The sequence below is a fragment of the Drosophila mojavensis genome, unplaced genomic scaffold (assembly GCF_018153725.1).
Source record: "Drosophila mojavensis isolate 15081-1352.22 unplaced genomic scaffold, ASM1815372v1 contig_16, whole genome shotgun sequence".
NCBI lineage: Eukaryota > Metazoa > Arthropoda > Insecta > Diptera > Drosophilidae > Drosophila > Drosophila mojavensis.
Genome location: NW_025318693.1, coordinates 8,475,505 through 8,493,517, shown reverse-complemented (window position 1 = coordinate 8,493,517; position 18,013 = coordinate 8,475,505). Strand labels below are relative to the sequence as shown.

The 18,013-nt window shown below is 36.9% G+C and overlaps 2 protein-coding genes across 4 annotated transcripts; both read right to left on the bottom strand.

Annotated features, from left to right (window-relative positions):
* Positions 1-2,901: 2,901 nt before the first annotated feature.
* Positions 2,902-4,989, bottom strand: LOC6572987 (odorant receptor 42b). The gene is made up of 3 exons (XM_015166681.3): positions 3,562-4,989; positions 3,154-3,511; positions 2,902-3,091 (listed from the first exon to the last, which is right to left on the bottom strand). The coding sequence occupies exons 1-3, from the start codon at positions 4,329-4,331 to the stop codon at positions 3,020-3,022; spliced, it is 1,200 nt and encodes a 399-aa protein (XP_015022167.2). The 5' UTR covers positions 4,332-4,989; the 3' UTR covers positions 2,902-3,019.
* A 111-nt stretch (positions 4,990-5,100) lies between these two features.
* On the bottom strand, positions 5,101-9,201 carry LOC26528431 (odorant receptor 85a). 3 transcript variants are annotated; one of them, XM_044007432.1, is made up of 4 exons: positions 6,480-6,697; positions 6,147-6,331; positions 5,387-5,744; positions 5,102-5,311 (listed from the first exon to the last, which is right to left on the bottom strand). In XM_044007432.1, the coding sequence occupies exons 1-4, from the start codon at positions 6,600-6,602 to the stop codon at positions 5,240-5,242; spliced, it is 738 nt and encodes a 245-aa protein (XP_043863367.1). In that variant the 5' UTR covers positions 6,603-6,697; the 3' UTR covers positions 5,102-5,239. The 3 variants fall into 3 exon arrangements, with proteins under 3 accessions (XP_043863366.1, XP_043863367.1, XP_015022168.1); XM_044007431.1 differs by lacking the exon at positions 6,147-6,331 and having other exon boundaries at positions 5,101-5,311; positions 6,480-9,201; XM_015166682.3 differs by having other exon boundaries at positions 5,103-5,311; positions 6,147-9,193.
* Positions 9,202-18,013: the final 8,812 nt, after the last annotated feature.

The following is an 18,013-nucleotide window of genomic DNA, read 5'->3' as shown; positions in this document are numbered from 1 at the left end:
GTTAATCCTTCAACAAGATACATTCGATGTATCATTCATTCATAACTAAAGGAATTTGCATATGGAATGACTGTGAAATAAATAATATTTAAGTATGGTGAGAATATATATATATATATATATATATATATGGTGAAACTTAAGGAATTCTCCAAAAATAATATTTTAATATGTTTACCAAAAATTAATGTGTTTTTTGAATTACTTATACATAACGTTATAACTTCTTTGATTTTTCCAATATTCCCAATTTATCATAAAAATATGTAATAAATAATTTAATAACATATATCTATCTCTATCTATCTATATATTATATCAACATTTCCATTTTTTGTATATCTTAAATTTTGTACCACAATATCTAATTTCTAATCCAATATCTCCAATTTTGCCTGAAATGTATATTAAGTCTCATTCTCTGTATGAAAAACTGAATTTCTTGTACTATCGTAGTTTAATTGATATACAAAATTTTAACTCAATTTATTTAAATATATAAAAATCAAAAACTAAAGAGATTTTCTATGTGAAAGATTCGTTCTCATCCCAAATCGTATCATACTCCGCACATCTGTAGCAACTCTGGTGCGTGATGTGTTTTAGTAGTTCTTCTTCTTCAACTTTTATGGATTTCACTGTACTCTCACTTTAAAATTGATGCATGCAAAAATCAAGTTCGCATTAAGTTCGCGGTGGTAGCGGCCGTAACACCCATACCCCTTCGACCCCTACCGCTCTCAGCTGTGGCTATCGAGGGTGTGTCAGTGGTACACAGCAGATGCACAGATCCCCATATACCCTGTATATATATAGATATGTATATATGTGTATGTATATTTATTTGTATGCGTGTGGCTGGGTATTATTTGTAATTACCCATACTCCCGCATTTATCCAATCGGAAGCGGCTTTGAAACCCAAAATAGGGTTTGAAATTTTTCATGCTGGCATGACAACCACTGTCCACAGTCGAGTACATAACGCCACAAATGTATATATATGCATATAGTATATCTGGTATATATAGTATATATATATATATATAGACGCGCTCTTTATGAGCCCAGCTGTGCGCGAAGGGTGCCGTTATTTCGTTTGCCAAAAATAACTCAAACTCCATTTTGTTTTCCACTTTGTGTTTTCGTTTCATTTTTTGGTTTGCCATGGCTCTTGGGCGTGGGCGTTAATGTGGGGTGTGGCGCCCTCCTCTTATTAATTTGGAGTATCTGTCTCTCTCCCTCCTTCCCCCTCTCCCTTTCTCACTTTCTCTCTCTTACATATGTAAACGAAATGAAGTCAGCATTTGCAATTGAAAATGGCCCAAAAACCAACATTTCAACTATTTGCAGTTCTCCCGGATTGTTGAGTATGGCATATAAAATCTTTAGCATATAGAATGTATATGTACATATATATACATAAATTATATATAGATTATATAGCTGGCATACCGAGCATATACTATAATGTTTTTTCTTAAAGCTAATGCTGGTATTATAGCAATGTTTCTTTAAGAGTATTGTAGAAAAATATTTTTCAAATTTGAAAATATATTTTTGTGTCAATATTTTTTGTTATTATGAAGGAAACCCTATCAAATATAGTACAAAAATTAAAAAACAAAATTCCAGCCTCTGTTAAAGTAAAAAGATAGCCTGAATACATATTTAGCATAGAGATAAAACTCTGCAAGATAGAATCCTATCCCCGAAAGTTTAGTTATATATGTAGATATATGTATATAGATTTAACTCTAGAACAGAGTTTATTTGCTTAGATTACCAACCCACAAAAATAGGTATGAAGGCATATGTAAGTATTGTATATACTGGGTATTGTATTTACATGTGTATTTGTATAGCATATCTCATTTTCTATTTATGTATGTGTGTGTGTGTGTGAAAGCAGAAAGTGAAAGTGAGCGAGATAGCGCAACAGAGCTAAAATTTCATTTGTCCTTTGTGTTAGCACGTAACGAAAGCGAGAGAGTAAGCGCGCGAGAGAAAGACAGAGAGTGAGGAGAATGAGTAAGTGGGAGAGGGAGGGCGAGAGAGAGAGAGAGAGCATTAGCAGGGGCAAGGACAAGGACAAGGAGACGAATATTTTGAGGCGCACGCACTTTTCGGCTCACTTGTTTCGGGGTTATTTTTTCTACAGATGAGAGAGTAAATACATTTATATATGTATACATATACATATGTAGGTATGTGTATGTATATGGGTACATCTATACAAATACTAACTGTAATAAGCGTAGTAGGGCAACAAAGTGTAGTGCATGTATATATGTATATGCATGTACATGTATTCTCGTCTAAGTATAGTAAAATGTTTCCTTCAGTGCCTACACCTAGCTAACTCCGCCCACACAAATGTGGAATCAACTGTAATATGGCTGAACATTCAGGTAGACCTACACAGACGTGGAGTGGCTAAAGAAAATGAAGGTAAAAACCCTGGTAGTAATAAAAATTTCTAAATGGTTTGCTGGGAAAATAGAAGGTTAGGGCATTAACATAGATACGTACGGAACTCAAAGATAAATAGATGCGAGATACATAGATTGATACGAATAAAAATACAAAAATTTTGAGATAAAAATATTTTTTCATGTATCTTAAACATATTGAAAAATTCGAGTAATATTTGGGTATTTGTGAAAAGATAAAATAAATTGCTAAAACTAAAATAAAAATTGGTATACACATTTGGTTAGGCTAATAAGTTTTAGAAAGTGTATACGCCCTCTATATATATATATATACCTAATCTACAGATATTTTAGATTTATAGATCTCTAGCATATATCCAAGAAAATGATTCATCGTAGTCATAGAACCCATCATTTAAAATATGAAATATTTTATTAGTAAACCATTTTATTTATTTTAGCTTTTATCAAAAAGTGTCGGAGGTGCATTAAATATAAAATTACAATGAATTGGTGTTAATTATGTGAGAAAGAATGTATATAATTCATCCAAAACTAATTCAATTAAAACATATATTGCTCTGATTACTTCTCAAAGTTTTCGAATATGCTCATTTGTTGTACAAAAGTCATCAGCGAAAATGCAAATTTCGCTACCTATAAAAGGATCGTAAAACTTAATTTTTTATTTAAAAAATGTCAACCTAATAATATCTCACCTGAATATTTATGTTCAGGCATATGGGAAAGACCCCGCCGCCAAGAAAGATAATCGGCTGTTGTACCTTATGTATGAAATATACCAGAGCCGATTTATAGGGTCGACTGGAGCCCATCCAGTGCGAATGAAATATGGCCAAGGCTAAATTTTCACAGTCCTCAACAATCAGATCGCACGTATACGAGAATGGGAAAGTTTGAAACAAGCTAGCCGTCATATATATAGCCGTCGTAATGCCCGATATCAGGTCAGCAAATGAAACCAAATGAATCAGAGTCGAAGCCAGCACCAAGGATACAGTCGCATACTGAACAAACATTGTGCGAGAGATCAGAGGATGCATGTTCTCACAGTAGCTGAAGAGAGTTAAATATATAGATATATAGAGATATATAGATATACTTACTCTAAAATAAGTTTATGATCCTTGATGCATAGCACTAGTTCCTCGTAGTTCTCATCTTCAGTCATATCAGTCTGCATTCGCAATCGTTCGACCCTTACATGGAGCCACTTGATATAGGCCCTTACAGTCAATCCGAATATCAAAGGCGTAGCATCGAGTGCCAAGGTGGCATAGATGGCAAATACCTGTAGAAAATACTCCAAAATCGAGGCGATCCATAAGCTGCGAGTACCGTCACGCCAGTCCACAAAGGGATTATATAAGTTCAATGGCGGTATTCCCGTGGAGATGGCATAGGCCAAGTTCAGAGAAGTCGGTATAAAATATATCACATGATATACAAATATAATATAATTGCAGCGAGTCGCCAATTTGTGAACTTCGACTCTTTCCTCATATGTGACGCAACGCTCGCTCATCACGTCCAACAGATCCTTGGCCTTATCCACACGCCATCGATTCAGGAGCATTATTGTCGACTTGATCGTATAGGCGGGTGCATTGAAAAACACTTCCAGAGAGGTGAATAGAGTATCGGCATGGGAGATATCTATGGTCCACATCAGAGACTGTACGAATAGGACCGGAACATATAGAGTAAAAGCCACGACCAAACCAGTCCAAACTCTATAGAGTTGCTTTTTCATATAGCTATATGACGCGGTCGAGCCCCAGCCCAAATTTCTCAACATATAGTCCAGATATTTATAGGCGTGGCGCGAATGAAACAGATTCTCCCCTTCAGCTTCTCGAAGATATTTAAATTTCATTTTTCCACAAATCTTCTCACAACACTCGAAGCTTAAGTTAACTGACGGAATCTAACTGGAAATTGCTTTATATATAGGTCTATGGAAAAATTAAATATTCTGGATTTTTGCTTTAAATTAAAAAAAAAAAATTTGATGATACGCAAATACTTATACACTATAAGCATATAAGCTCTTCGGTTTTCTGTGGTATAATTTCTGTTGATATTTTTGAGAACTTTTAAATAAATTTATTTCACTCAAAATCTTTTACTACATAGCTAGTTCATGAAAGGGTATGAGTCAATGATAATGATGTAATTAATCCAAAAAAATATGAATCTTAAATTTATGTATGAAATTATATATCACTAATTTTAAAGTATTATTCTCATTCAATTTCGAAACTGATATACTCGTATCTCTTTATAAAATCAACATAAGTGTAAAGTGTATTCAAGTTTCCAGATGGCAAACAAATAATTTTTCTTCATAATTATATAGAAAGTTCTTGCGACTTTTTATTTTGTGCAAGTCATTGAGAGAATATTTAATCTATGGCTGAGAAAAAAAGTTACAGTTATTTTTTTCTGAATGGACGTATCACCAATTGAAGAAATCCAATATAATTCCAAAACAGAATCTGGCAAAATTCTCACAGTCAGAATCGAATGTGAAATAATATCAGCTTTACCATAAACCAATCAAATTTATATGTATATGTGCATATATTATTAAAAAAAAAAAAAAAAAAAAAAAAAAAAGTATACTATTTTAATTTTCAAATTCTATATTTATTGAACAAAGTGTATGATTCTATAATCTATTCTGTAGTGCATCTATTTTGTAGTGCATTTTCTATCTCATTTATAAGTCAAGAATATTTATTTTTTTAAATATGACTTCTAACAAACGGCTCTTCCGGTAATTTAACGATCAAAGTTTTCAAATACGCTCATCTGTTGAACAAATGTGGTCAAAGAAAATGCAAATTTGGCCACCTTAAAAAAGGAGAGAGGGAGAGAGAAAACAATATATGTAATTCCAAACAAATACCATGAAACATATCAACTTACTTGAATATTTACGTTCAGGCATATGAGGAATACGCCGCCGGCTATAAATTGGATTGGTTGCTGGGTCCTGTGAATGAAATACTTAAGGGCCGAAGTGTAGGCGGTAGGCGCACCGATCCAATTCGAATGAAATATAGCCCGCGATAGTAATTCACAGTCTTCAACTATCTGCTCGCAGATGTACGAAATTGGAAATGTTTGAAACATACAGGAGATCATATAAATGGTGGTTGTAACGCCCGAGACCATATCCGCAAAAGTCACCAAATGAACGAGTGATGAAGCCATCACCAAGGATGCTGTGGTATACTGAACAAACAAGGCAATAGAGATCAGAGGTCGCATGTTCTCGCTGTACCTATTGAAAGATTGAAGATTAAGAATGGAAAATTGAGGATTTGAGATTGAAGATTGAATATTGAAGATGGAAGTCTGAAGTTTGATGATTGTAGATTGAAGATGAAAGATGGAAGATGGCATATTCAAGATTATAGATTGATTGATTCTAATGAAAGATTGAAAATTAATAATAGAAGATTGATGATAGAAGAATTGAGCTTGAAAGTTGAATTTAAAAAAAAAAAGAGGATTTATTGAGATAGAAAATGATTGAAGATGGAAAATGGAAGATAGAAGATCAAAAATTGTAATTTATCACGAGTATACGAATATAATAAATTGTAATATTCAATTCAATAATAGTCAATTATAAATCCCTCCCATATACGACTTAGATATATTTATATTCCTTTTCACTCACTCCACAATAAGCTGATGATCCTTGATGCATTGAACAAGTTCCTGGTAGTTCTCATCCTCATTTCTTTTGGGATTAATGCGCAATCTTTCTACCCGCTCTGTCAGCCATTGTGTATAGGATCGAACAGTCAGCCCGAATATCAGAGGCATAGAATCCGATGCCATGAAGGCATGGACCGCAAAGATCTGTAGGAAATATTCGTAAAGTGCTGCGAACCACAGGCTGCGCGTATCCTTATGCCAGTCCACAAATGGGTTATACAAATTTAGAGGCGGATATCCGTAGTGGACGCTATAGACTAGATTCAGTGTCGTTGGTATTGTGTATACAAACCGATATAGAAGTGTTATGTAATTGCAGGTGACGGCCAATCGATGAACTCTCACTCGCTCTTCGTATGTCACCAATCGCTCGCTCATCACGTCCAACATATCCTTGGCCTTGTCCACACGCCATCTATTGCGGAGCATTATGGCCGACTTGATCGTATAGGCGGGGCCGTTGAAGAACACCTCGAGCGTGGTGAATAGAGTATCGGCATGGGAGATATCTATGGTCAACATGAGCGACTGAGCGAATAGAAAGGGAAGATATAGACTGAAGATGACGACCAAAACCGTATACAGTCTATATATTCGTCGATTTATCTTGCCACGCCCCTCGGTCGAACCCCAGCCCAAGAAGACCATAATATCATCGACGTATTTGTAGGCCTCACGGGCTATAAGCAGATTTTCCCCATCTGGTTTCCTGATATATTTGAAAATCATTGTTCGAGCTAAATCGCTCTATTCACAATATTCGCAGTTCACAATTATCCGCAACTAAAGTAAGCTCCTTGATTTATCATTATTTATACCTTTTTAGCGTAATGCAATAATTCCCACCAGAAAACATTATGTTTTTGCAGTATGGAAAAGTTGAGAAAACTTTTCTCCATTAGTTTTTCAACAAAACGGTAAATTCTTTATTTTATATTTATGACTTTACAATTAAAAGTTAAGCTAATTGTTTTCACTATTTTATTCGTTCAGATAATATATTAATTAAGTTCAAGGAATTTAATTAGCTGAGCTACGAAAGAGTATATAGAAATAAATAAAATATATATTTGAACACTGAGAAAAATTAGCATGTTAGAATGTGTCGTAGGGAGTACACTGAACAAATCGATTAACGATAACTTCAATTGTGGCTCAGGCAATTAGCTTGAATCGTACTGGTTCAAACTGTACCTGAAAGCGAGCCAAATGTACATACATACATAAATATAAATACATATATGTAGATGTATAAATATGTATAACACTTTTCATAAGTCATAGGAAACTTATAGGCTCTATTGCCATCTCAGCAGCAAACGAAATCGGTTCTCCAATAACTGTTATACACGCAGAGCCAAAGTGTCATAAAATTCATCACAATGATGCTTAGCGCTTGCAGTGGGACCAACTCAAAGCAAATGCGTGTGGGTGGCTTTTGCACAAGCATACAAGCACACAAACACACATACGCATTTACATATTACATATGTATATGTAGATATGTGTGTACATATTTTAAAACTGAATTTACACTAACACGCTGACCTTCAACATTATTTTGGCGGCAGTGGTAAAGAGAGACGAGTGAACACAGCAGCAACAAAAAAATTGGCAAACGGCGTAAAGGAAGTATGGCAAAAGCCAAAAATGCATACATATACAGGCACATGCACATAAGCACAGAAAAACATGTGCATTATGCATGCACACACACACACACAGCTGCATTATCATATGGCTGCAGCTGTGTGCGTGCGATTTTATAACATAAAATTGAAATTTGCTGTATGAAAACGAAATTTGCTGCAAAACGAACGAAGCGTTTGGTTTGATGGCGTTCACAGTGACTGCGACTGCGGCAGCAGCAGCGATAGCGACTGCAGCAACGACAGCGATTGCAGCAGCGACAGCGACAACCGCAGCTGCAGTTGGGTTTGAGGCATGCGCGCGCATTAGGAGCCGGCCGTGCCGAGCATGCAACACAACTCCAACATAATGTCGACGTCGACGTCAGCAGCAGCCGCGCAGTTGCTGCTGTCACTCGGTTTTCAAGTGCAAGTCCAAGGGCAACTTCGTGCAATTGCAGCGGGAATGGAATGCGACGGCTGACGCTGCGTTGGCGTCGCTGCCTTCCAGAACCTGCTGTCTGCTGCCTGCGCTCCAGACCTTGAAAGCAACTTCGTGTTGCGTTCGTTTAACACTTCGTTTATATGTGTGTATATATGCAAGCATATGATTGTATGTATCCATATATATACTCTCACTACCAACAACATGCTCACTTGCACACACACACGCACACAGGCAACTCACTTGCCTACTTGCACTCTCTATTGCCTTTTGCATTCGTGTTGGTTTTGCACATTTTCTGTTTTATCGCCATTTCTATGGCTCTTTTTCGCAATACCCAAGGACTGACTGCACGATACTGCTGGCGGCTGTTGGCTGCGACAATGAAGAAGGCGAAGGATGAGGTGCGCGCTGTATAATGCTGGTTATTTTTTTCGAGTGGGCAGCAGCATAGAACAGGCCGCCGCCGCTACCTTAGCCGCCTGCTGCTGTTATTGGTCTCTTCTTCTTTTGCTGCTGCTGATTCTGCTTCTTTTTTGTTACTCTTCGCTCTGCTGTCCAGTTTTTGACATTTCGCCCACTTTTTCCTGTTCTTCCGGTTTTTGTTTTGTCTGCTTTCCTGTTTTCGACCCATAATCCTGTCTCTGTCCGCTCGCCTGCCTCTCTGTCAGTCTGCCACGCTTTCAGCCTGCTTATGTAATGCCAAAAACGTGTTCTCTGCTTCGGGCTTTATCACAATGTTTTCTATGTACGAATCGAAATTTAATCAATTTTATCACTTGTTCGGCGCGCTTTTCATGGACAAGAAATGAGTTGAGGAGTGTGCAAGAGCTCTAATTATTTTTGTTGTTGTTATATCACTTTTATACAGACACATATATACATATGTATACATACATATATTCCATGGAGTTTCATGATGTACAGCTTTACAGGAAATCGATATACTATACTATATCATACAGATTAATAATGAAAACAATAAACAATAATAATATTTCTTGTCAAAAAATAATTTAATTTGCAAAATTTAGTAATTGGACCTTACTTCTGCTTCGAATGCTAGAAGAAAAATATAACAAAATTATATATAATATATACAAAAAAAAAAAAAAAAAAAAGAAAAAAGTACATACATATCTTTAAATAGAAATTTAGACATTAGTATATAAACTTGTTAAAAATATAAAATACATATCTTTTTTTTTAAGTATTATTATTAAAGAGCCAATAATTATATTATATATAAAATAAAAAATATCAAAAAATGTATATAATTTATTAAGGTAAAAATGTTCTGTAAACAAAATATTTATACTTAAAATTATTTAAATTACAAGTTAATTTTTTTTTTTAATTTACGTATGTTTAATTTTTTATTGTATTTATGGGGTTTTCTGACAAATTGACAGCATTTGTATTTTATATTTTTCACTCTAGTATGAAAATTATTATTTAATTATAGTATGGTAAAGTAATTATACAGAAGCTAATGAGATGCATATAGCTTTATATATTTATGTACATATGTGAGAAGTGATCTCAATGTGGAGATCCATAGAGGTGGAGATCCATGAGTGTAGCCATATATCGTATTTCTCAGGCTCTCGTCGTTTGCATATATAAAATCACAACATATTATACTTATCATAGGAATTCCTGATTTCTTTGTATGCTCTAACTGGAATACTCTTATATGTGTGTCTATTGTATCCCATTCTACGATTTTCAGTTATAGACATATATACATACACACACACACATCTATACGTATCTATACGTTGAAATTTCTCGAGTTATTTGAGCACGGCTCTCCGTTTTGGCCATTATCTATGCCAACGCCACTCGCCTGCCCCAAAAAGTAATGGCTTGATAAGGGAGTTGCCAACCCAGAGAGACCAAAAAAAAAAAAAAAAAACGAACGCGTCGTGGTGGTAAAAATGTTAGCCAAAAGCCGTGGGCCATAAATAAACCTCAATCGTAGCAGAGTCGCTCCACCGAGCCACCGAGTCAGCGAGCCACTCAACTCAAACTCCAAGATCAAATGTGCGCATAAAGCATTCAAACACGCCTGGCAACAAAAGGGCTGCGGCCCAGCCCCTTCCCCCCTCGCTTGGGCACCTCGTACTCCTACCAGTTCGTGGCAAGCGGGCGCTCTCGCTGCGCAGTCGCTGTTGCAGCAACCACCAATGTCAGCAACTCCGCCTCGACCATGCCCACCGGCCGCCCGCCCCCCAGCCGCCTCCTCTGTCCATACGCAATACGCGTGTCGCTCTCTCGACCAAGAACCCAGCCCCGCGGCCCAAACTTGCCACATGCAACAACAGCAGCAGCAATAGCAGCAGCAGCGGCAGCAACTTTCCACGTTCTTGATCGTGAATTTTCTATGCTACTGGGCCTTGAAACCTTGAAAAAAAAAACAAACAAAAAAATACAAAGAGAAGTAGATGTAAGAAATTGTTGTACACAGCAGCAGGCGGCATGGAGCATGGGGCATGAGGCATGGGAGGAAGGCGGCTTGTTGCCAAGGGGGCGCGCTGTGTGGGTGTGGCTGGAGTTTGGCGCAGCAGCTTTGCCGCATTACGTCAGTGCCACATAAGCTGCAAGTAAAAGGGAAACTTGGACTCCATCCAATGCGGAGTTTTAATGTCACTTTGCCACTGCCACAGCCACAGCCAGAGCTACAGCTACAGCTACAACGAGGCATAGATACAAATACACACACACAGATACAGATACACATACACAAAGATACTTGAGTTACTTGCCAGGAATACATACATACATACATATGTATATATTTGTGTGTATGTAGCTATGCTTAGCTGTCGTTTTTCTTAGGCAGTTCTTTTTGCTGTGCCTCTTCTTATGCGCTACCCCTCCCCCTTCTCCCCCCTCTCCCACCCCCTGCTTGCCATTCGTCAAGAGTTGCGCCTGCTTTTCTGCACATTTGTTTGGCTTCGTCGCGGAGTTTGGCCAAGACTTTGACTCTGACTTGGCCGAGGTCGTGTCTGTGTGTGAGTGTGTGTGTGTGCGTTTGGGACAAGGTGTTTCATGTTGTTAATGGTCCTATGCGGTTTAGCTGAACCGCCTCCGCCCACACCCCATTTCCTGCACATTTTCCATGCCTATCTGAGTCTCTGCATGTGTGTGTGTGAGTGAGTTTTTCTTTCGTTTTTCAGCAGCTTTTGCCAATTTGCGTTTTATTTTCCACACACAGAAAAGGGAAATCGAAATTATGGCCAAACTGTTTGGTCCTTTATGCAGCTACTGCGCAGCTCCATAATAGATTTTGATTTAATTTTTTATTTGTATTTTTTGCTCTATGGTTGCTTTAGTGAGTCATCACTGTGGTTAGAGTTGCTCTCGCCTGAAATTGCTTTGTTTTGGCGCTCGTGCTGCGGCATAACTTAATTTGGTTTAGAGAGTTGTTAGGGTAATACCAATATATAATCTATATATTTGAGTGAAGGGAAAATGGTAGTTCATACATATAGACATTCACTAGAGAAAGTTATGTACTAAAGATGATTGTATAGATATTATACTTTATAGATTTAGTTCACAAATTGATCTGAAAAAACTTGAAGAGATGCATCGAGCCTTTTAATAATATTATAGATATTTTTGTCAGTGACGAAGCTGCTTGAAAATGCAATAATAAATTGGAGAAATAATATAAAAAATTGAGAAAAAATTGTGGATAAATTAAGTTTATGATATAGTCAATTATATAGTCAAATACATTTCGAAAAATAGATTGAACAGAGATTAAAAATTTCATTTATTAAATATATAAAAATATGTTATATACATACAAAAGAAAAAATATATTAGTTAAACAAATTACTATAGTTCGTGCGACGCTATAGATGCTCGAGATTTAAAATTTTTGAAAGTTGAGCTTCCCCGGTAATTGAATTCTAAGTTAAATTTCTTTACAATTCACAATTTTCGCCAGGTAGCAGGTGTTACCTGTCCTATCTAGATTTTCAGCAAACACCCTCAAATCTCTTCACAGCTTTTATCTAATCTGCTTTGTGCTATGATAGCATTTTCATTGTTTTTCTTTGTTTTTTTTCTCATACGAAAAGGAAAGTGCCCCAATACACACACATACACACATGCTGCTGTGTGTGTGTTTGTGCTTTGGCCAACCCCAAATTGGCCAGCGTATGAAATACATATCGAAATTTTAGCGCAGCTCCACCCATTGAGAGGCAACGCACGCCTACATTGGGGCCTCGCGCATTCAGTGTAACTCGATGGCCAATTTTCTCATTCAATTCGAAAGTTCTTCAGCTCTCTGTGATTATACAAATATTCATAAAATATATGGTATATATATATATATTTATATATTTATTTGCTGCTGGCGTCACAGAAGCTTAACAGATTAATTGCACGACTCTAGAGCGCAATTTAGAACTCCCTTACCGTTAACCCTCTCCCTCTCGGTCTCTGTTGCCCCACTCCTTCCCTGTGGCGCCTTTTCTGTCGCACTCTGTGCTGATTTATACGTGCGCTGCTCCCAATTTGTGTTCGCAATGCCCGAACTCCCTATTGGCATGCAAAAACTTTTGCACATTGTCATGCAGCCTGTTCTCTTCTATACCCTGTGGCCAATGCTGCTGTGTAAGGGTATATGGGTTTGAGGGCATATGTGTGAGCTTATGAGAATTATTGGTTTTGTTGCTTGCATTACTTTAGGCATAGAAATAGCTATCCACAAGACTATCTATATATATATATATATATACAAGTGAACATGCTACTAATCATGCATGCTACACTTAAGCTAAGATCTGGAACGGCAAATTAATATATATTATTTAGGAAGGACTACAATTCAGTATGGTATATACATATATCGAAAATGGAGAAGCGGAAACAAATTATAAGTTTAAGATATGATCGAATATTTATATATATTATATGCCGTTATTTGGTAAATAGGGAATTCTTAGTTGTCTAACAGTATATTTTCAAGCTATGGTGCGCTTATGCCTATATATAGAGTATTTGTTAGTCAGCTATCATAGTACTTTAGCATATCTGTGAGCTGTCTAAGATGTCAGAGTTACTTTTACAATTACTACGCATATATAGGGTATCTATTAGTCGTTTCAACAATCGCTTTCATGCCATGATGCTTGCATAGGATATGCGTTAGTCCTAGCTGATACTCTTTCACTCTCACACACATATGCATTATGCGTATAGGGTAACTGCTAGTCGTGCACCATCTTTGCGCGAATTTCGTGCATGTTTTTGTTCGGTTTTTTTTTTGTTCTTGCTTTTTGGCTGTTTTCCACACGGAACCCAACAACATGCAACATTGCAATTGTTTGTCAACCATGGACCGTTACATCCGCTGGAATTGGATTAATGCTGACTGCCTGGTTGGCTGCTCATTTGTCCAGCAAATGCCCGCACCGACCCAACCCGACCCGATCCGATCCGAGACGAGACGAGACGCGTTGCCGCTAGCTGTGGCTGCTGATCAAATTTGTGCATGTCCATTTAACCCCTTGTTGCATGTGGAGCCGCTGCCCAAATGCAATTAGACCATGACCGAAGCACCAACTGTTCGCATAGTGCTAGGTGCCACTGTAAAAGTGAAACCTGCCCTGAAACTTTCCCACAGGATTTGATGGCACCCCTTTTATTTTGGCATTTGTACTCTCCTCGTCTTCTGGATTTCTTTTATTTATTTTTTTTGTGACTCGTCCAATTAGATTAATTTCGCTTAATTGTAAAACTGTTGCCTCTTCTTCTTCTTCTCCTTTGTTGAACAATGGCAATGCAATGCGAGAGGTTCCATCTGCTGAAGCAGCGCCTAGCCCCGCCCACCCCGCGGCCCTGCTGCGACAAACAGGCATAAATCAACACATCCGCTCAACAGTTCCAGGAACCGCCCAGCGCTGTCTATTTCTTTATAGTAAACCAAAATTGTTATTCATTAAAAATATGTGAGTATGTATATGTTATATATATTCTATGTAGAAGACAAGTAAGAATGCAGTAGTTGTGCTTAGGTGCTTAGCCGACTTACTAATACTCGTTCATGCTACAAAATCAGGTAAACTTCGAATAGCCAACCAATTGACAATGTTAATTCGGGGTATATTAGGGTTTTAAAAATGTAAATACAGGGTATATTGGTTTCATGAAAATCTATGTTAAAGGTATACTCCATAGAGTAAATATATATTTTTGATAAGGACGACGAGTCGCTTTGATTTAGTCTATATAAAAATCACAAAAACTAGATATGTGTATTAATAATTTATTGTTTTTCTACTTTAATACTATTGAAAATAATCGATGAATTTGGTTGTTTCGGTTGTTATGTAAATAAGTATGTAAGTCTACAATGATTTAAATAATATTATTCACAGATCTATCTGTGGACTAGATCAACAGATTAACAATCCAATAAATAAATAGAAATATGTTATATAATATAGATATAATTTAATTTTAAATCGATGGAGTATTATATTATCTCAATATAATTTGATCGAAATTATCCATCTTTCTGATGTTTCTTTCAGCTGTTTTTGTAAATATAGAATTTAATGTTTCACATTTATATCCAATTGACAATCATCCATGGGCAAAGCATAAGTCTACACTTTAGAAGCATCAAGTATGTAATCTCAATTTCACAAATTTAGATTAAAATACAATATTTGAAAAAAAAAAAAAACGCTCGTCTCATATGGTGAGCGAGCATCAAAATAGCTGTTGTCTGGAGTTCGCTGAGTGTGTCCCAGTGGCCAATGGCAGTGCTCGACGATTTGTATCTGCCTATTGACAGGGTATATCTATGAATGTGCGTGTGCGTGTGCGTGTGTGTGTGTGTCTGTGGATCATCGTTCAATATGCGTAACTACGCATTTGGCATTCATATTGAAGTGTACGAAACAAAGCGAAACGAAACGAAACGAACTGAACTGAAATTTTGGGGCATAAATCATTCAGCTGCTAAATGACATACACAAGTCCGCAAGCATTGCCGTTGCTGATAATAAAAACAATGTTAAAGATACCCTGTAAACCAGTGATAGAGTTTCCGCAAGACTTATCTACATGCATGGAAATCTTTAAGTTAGTTTCACTTTTCATTTTTAAAGATAAGCATAGATATATTTAAAGTTCTAGTAGCATTGTACAGGTTATGATTTATTAAATTTTTCTGATACCTAGTTTCAGGAACTTTGAACAAGTAAGTTAAATAGAATCAATTAGAATTATAGGGAGTTTTAGTACTTTAATAATATTCAATGGAAATTTATATATATCTATATCTATCTATATCTATAGCTTGCTTATATCTACAAAAATCATTCATTTTATAATTCTAGGTAAAGTTTGGTAAAATTAGAAAACAAATTAAACTGTTTTTACAAGCCAATTTATTAGAAGTTTAACATAATAAATATATATTTAAGAAATCTCATTGTGTATCCCTTTAGTCCAATATGCTCTCTCTGCATTTCGCTTAGGGTATTAAAGCGCCTGGCAACAACAATGAAAAACCACAATTGAAATCAAAATCTGCTAAAGAAAGCGTCGCCAGCGTTGTGTGTAAACAATTTGCTCTTGGGGCATCGAGCATGAGAAAATTCTGTTTTATTGTCGCCCTCGCTAGACCTATAGATCTTCAGCTTCCCCCAACCAGCAGCAGAAGCAGCCGTAGCAGCAGCTGCCTATTAAAAACTAGGCAAACTGCGCCATCCAAACATTGTGGTAAATTAACAAAATTAAAATGGTCCGCTTTTTGAGAGCTTCGCCTCCGACTGTGACTCAGTTCGTGGCCTATGGCCAAGAATCCGCCTCAGCTCTCTCAGCTGCCCATCGCGCAATATCGGAAATCTCATGTGCTGAGCCTATTTCGTGGGCATTTTTATGAGAATTTATTAATTTCTTCTTATTTTTTTTTCATTTCTTTTTTATAGTTGTCGAATTTTGTATAGCTTAACGAAATCAAAGTGCCGCCTTTCAGTTCAGTTTTTGCTTGCTCCACAAAAGGTTTGTGACCTTTTTTTTTGTGATGTAACCAGAGCTCTATTGTTTCCAGCCGAATTTAGTCCGATTTTTACAATTTAGCTTTTCATGCTTTATTTGATATGTTCGCCTTACTATGCGATTTTCAAGAGTTCATATAAGAGATGAATCTGTCTTCTAAGGACCCAGAAAAATGCAGCAAAATCTTATATGAACTCATGGAAATTACATAGTAAGAGAAAAATATATACATTGTAATGTTGTCTATCTCTAAAAATATAGAAAATTTTGTTTCATTTTTCTTTTATTTTTTTCTCTCTATCTCTGTTTCTCCCATTGCATCTGTTTTTCTCTTTCTGTCTGTCTTACTTTAAGTATTTTTAATTCATTTATTTTCCAAGTCCTAGCTGACAGCCATATAGAAATTTTTATACAGATATATCTTTCCTGCATCGTCAATAATAATTTTTTTTCAAGAATTTACACAAATACTCTGGTTTAGATTGTCACATATTATTATTTATTTGCAATCAAAGTGAAACCATGTTTACAAACTGTTTTCAAGAAAATATCGTTAATTAGTTAGGTAATACGAATGGCTCCTAAAATGCTGCTATATGTTTGTAGGTTGAATGGCCCATAATCTGTTAGCTGGCTAAATGGAAGTGAAGGCAAACAATGCGAGCGAACAACTTCATTAGCACCACTTGGCTTATCAGTCAGGGAACAGGCCCAGCCCAGCTCGGCTCAGCTTGGCTTGGTTCGACTGCAATGCGTGCAACACAAATTTATCTGGACGTGCAACATTTGACAACAATTGTGCGTTGATGGGGCTTGGTCCAGAGCGGTCGTGGCCTAGCCCCCATCCAGCTTTTAGCTAATAACAAGACAACAAACAACAAACATTTCATTAGCCATTAACGTCTCTCTCGCTCGTTGCCTCTCTTTCTCTCTCTCTCTCTCTCTCTCTCTCTCTCGACTTTCATGGTCAAACGTGCAACAAAACGGAGCATAAGAAACGTCAGAGTCAACGTTGTCAATTGAGCTGTTGCAACAACAGCAAAAGCAACAACAACAACAACAAGCAGCAGCAGCAGCGGCTGTGCTCGGCTAGTGAATACCCTGCCAAGAACTGCTGTTGAGCGTTATAGCTTTCGTGTAGGACATACATACACACACACACACACACACATACACACACAATGTCTATGATATATGATCATAGCTTTGGTTCTAATTATACGATTTACGTTCATGCTAAAACTCTCATCTCTATAAAACTAACTTTTATTTCTCTCGAATCTTAATCAATTTTGAATTAAGTCTTCAGATTTTGTAGAAGCTGTGAATGAATTAAGCTCTCGTCGCTCTGAGGCTTTTTTCGGACGGTGACATAAATTTAGCAGTTAGCATTATAAGAGGCATACCCCACTTTTTTTCTTGAACACATTCAATAGGCTTAGAGGGTATAACAAACAGCAGCCACACCCAAACTACCCAACGCCCACCTCGCCCTGAGGCAAGGCGTTGCCTTGGACTTGGCAATCGTCTAGGTTTCAATGCCCCTGCCCTGGCAAATTCATATATGTATGTATGTATGTGTGTATGTATGTATATGCAAATGCCACACAGCTGCAGCTTGCAGCAGACTGAAACAACACCAATACAAGTGTGTGTGTGTGCGATTGTGTGTGTTTCTGTTTGTGTGCGGATTCTAAAGTTAACCGCATGACGAATCAC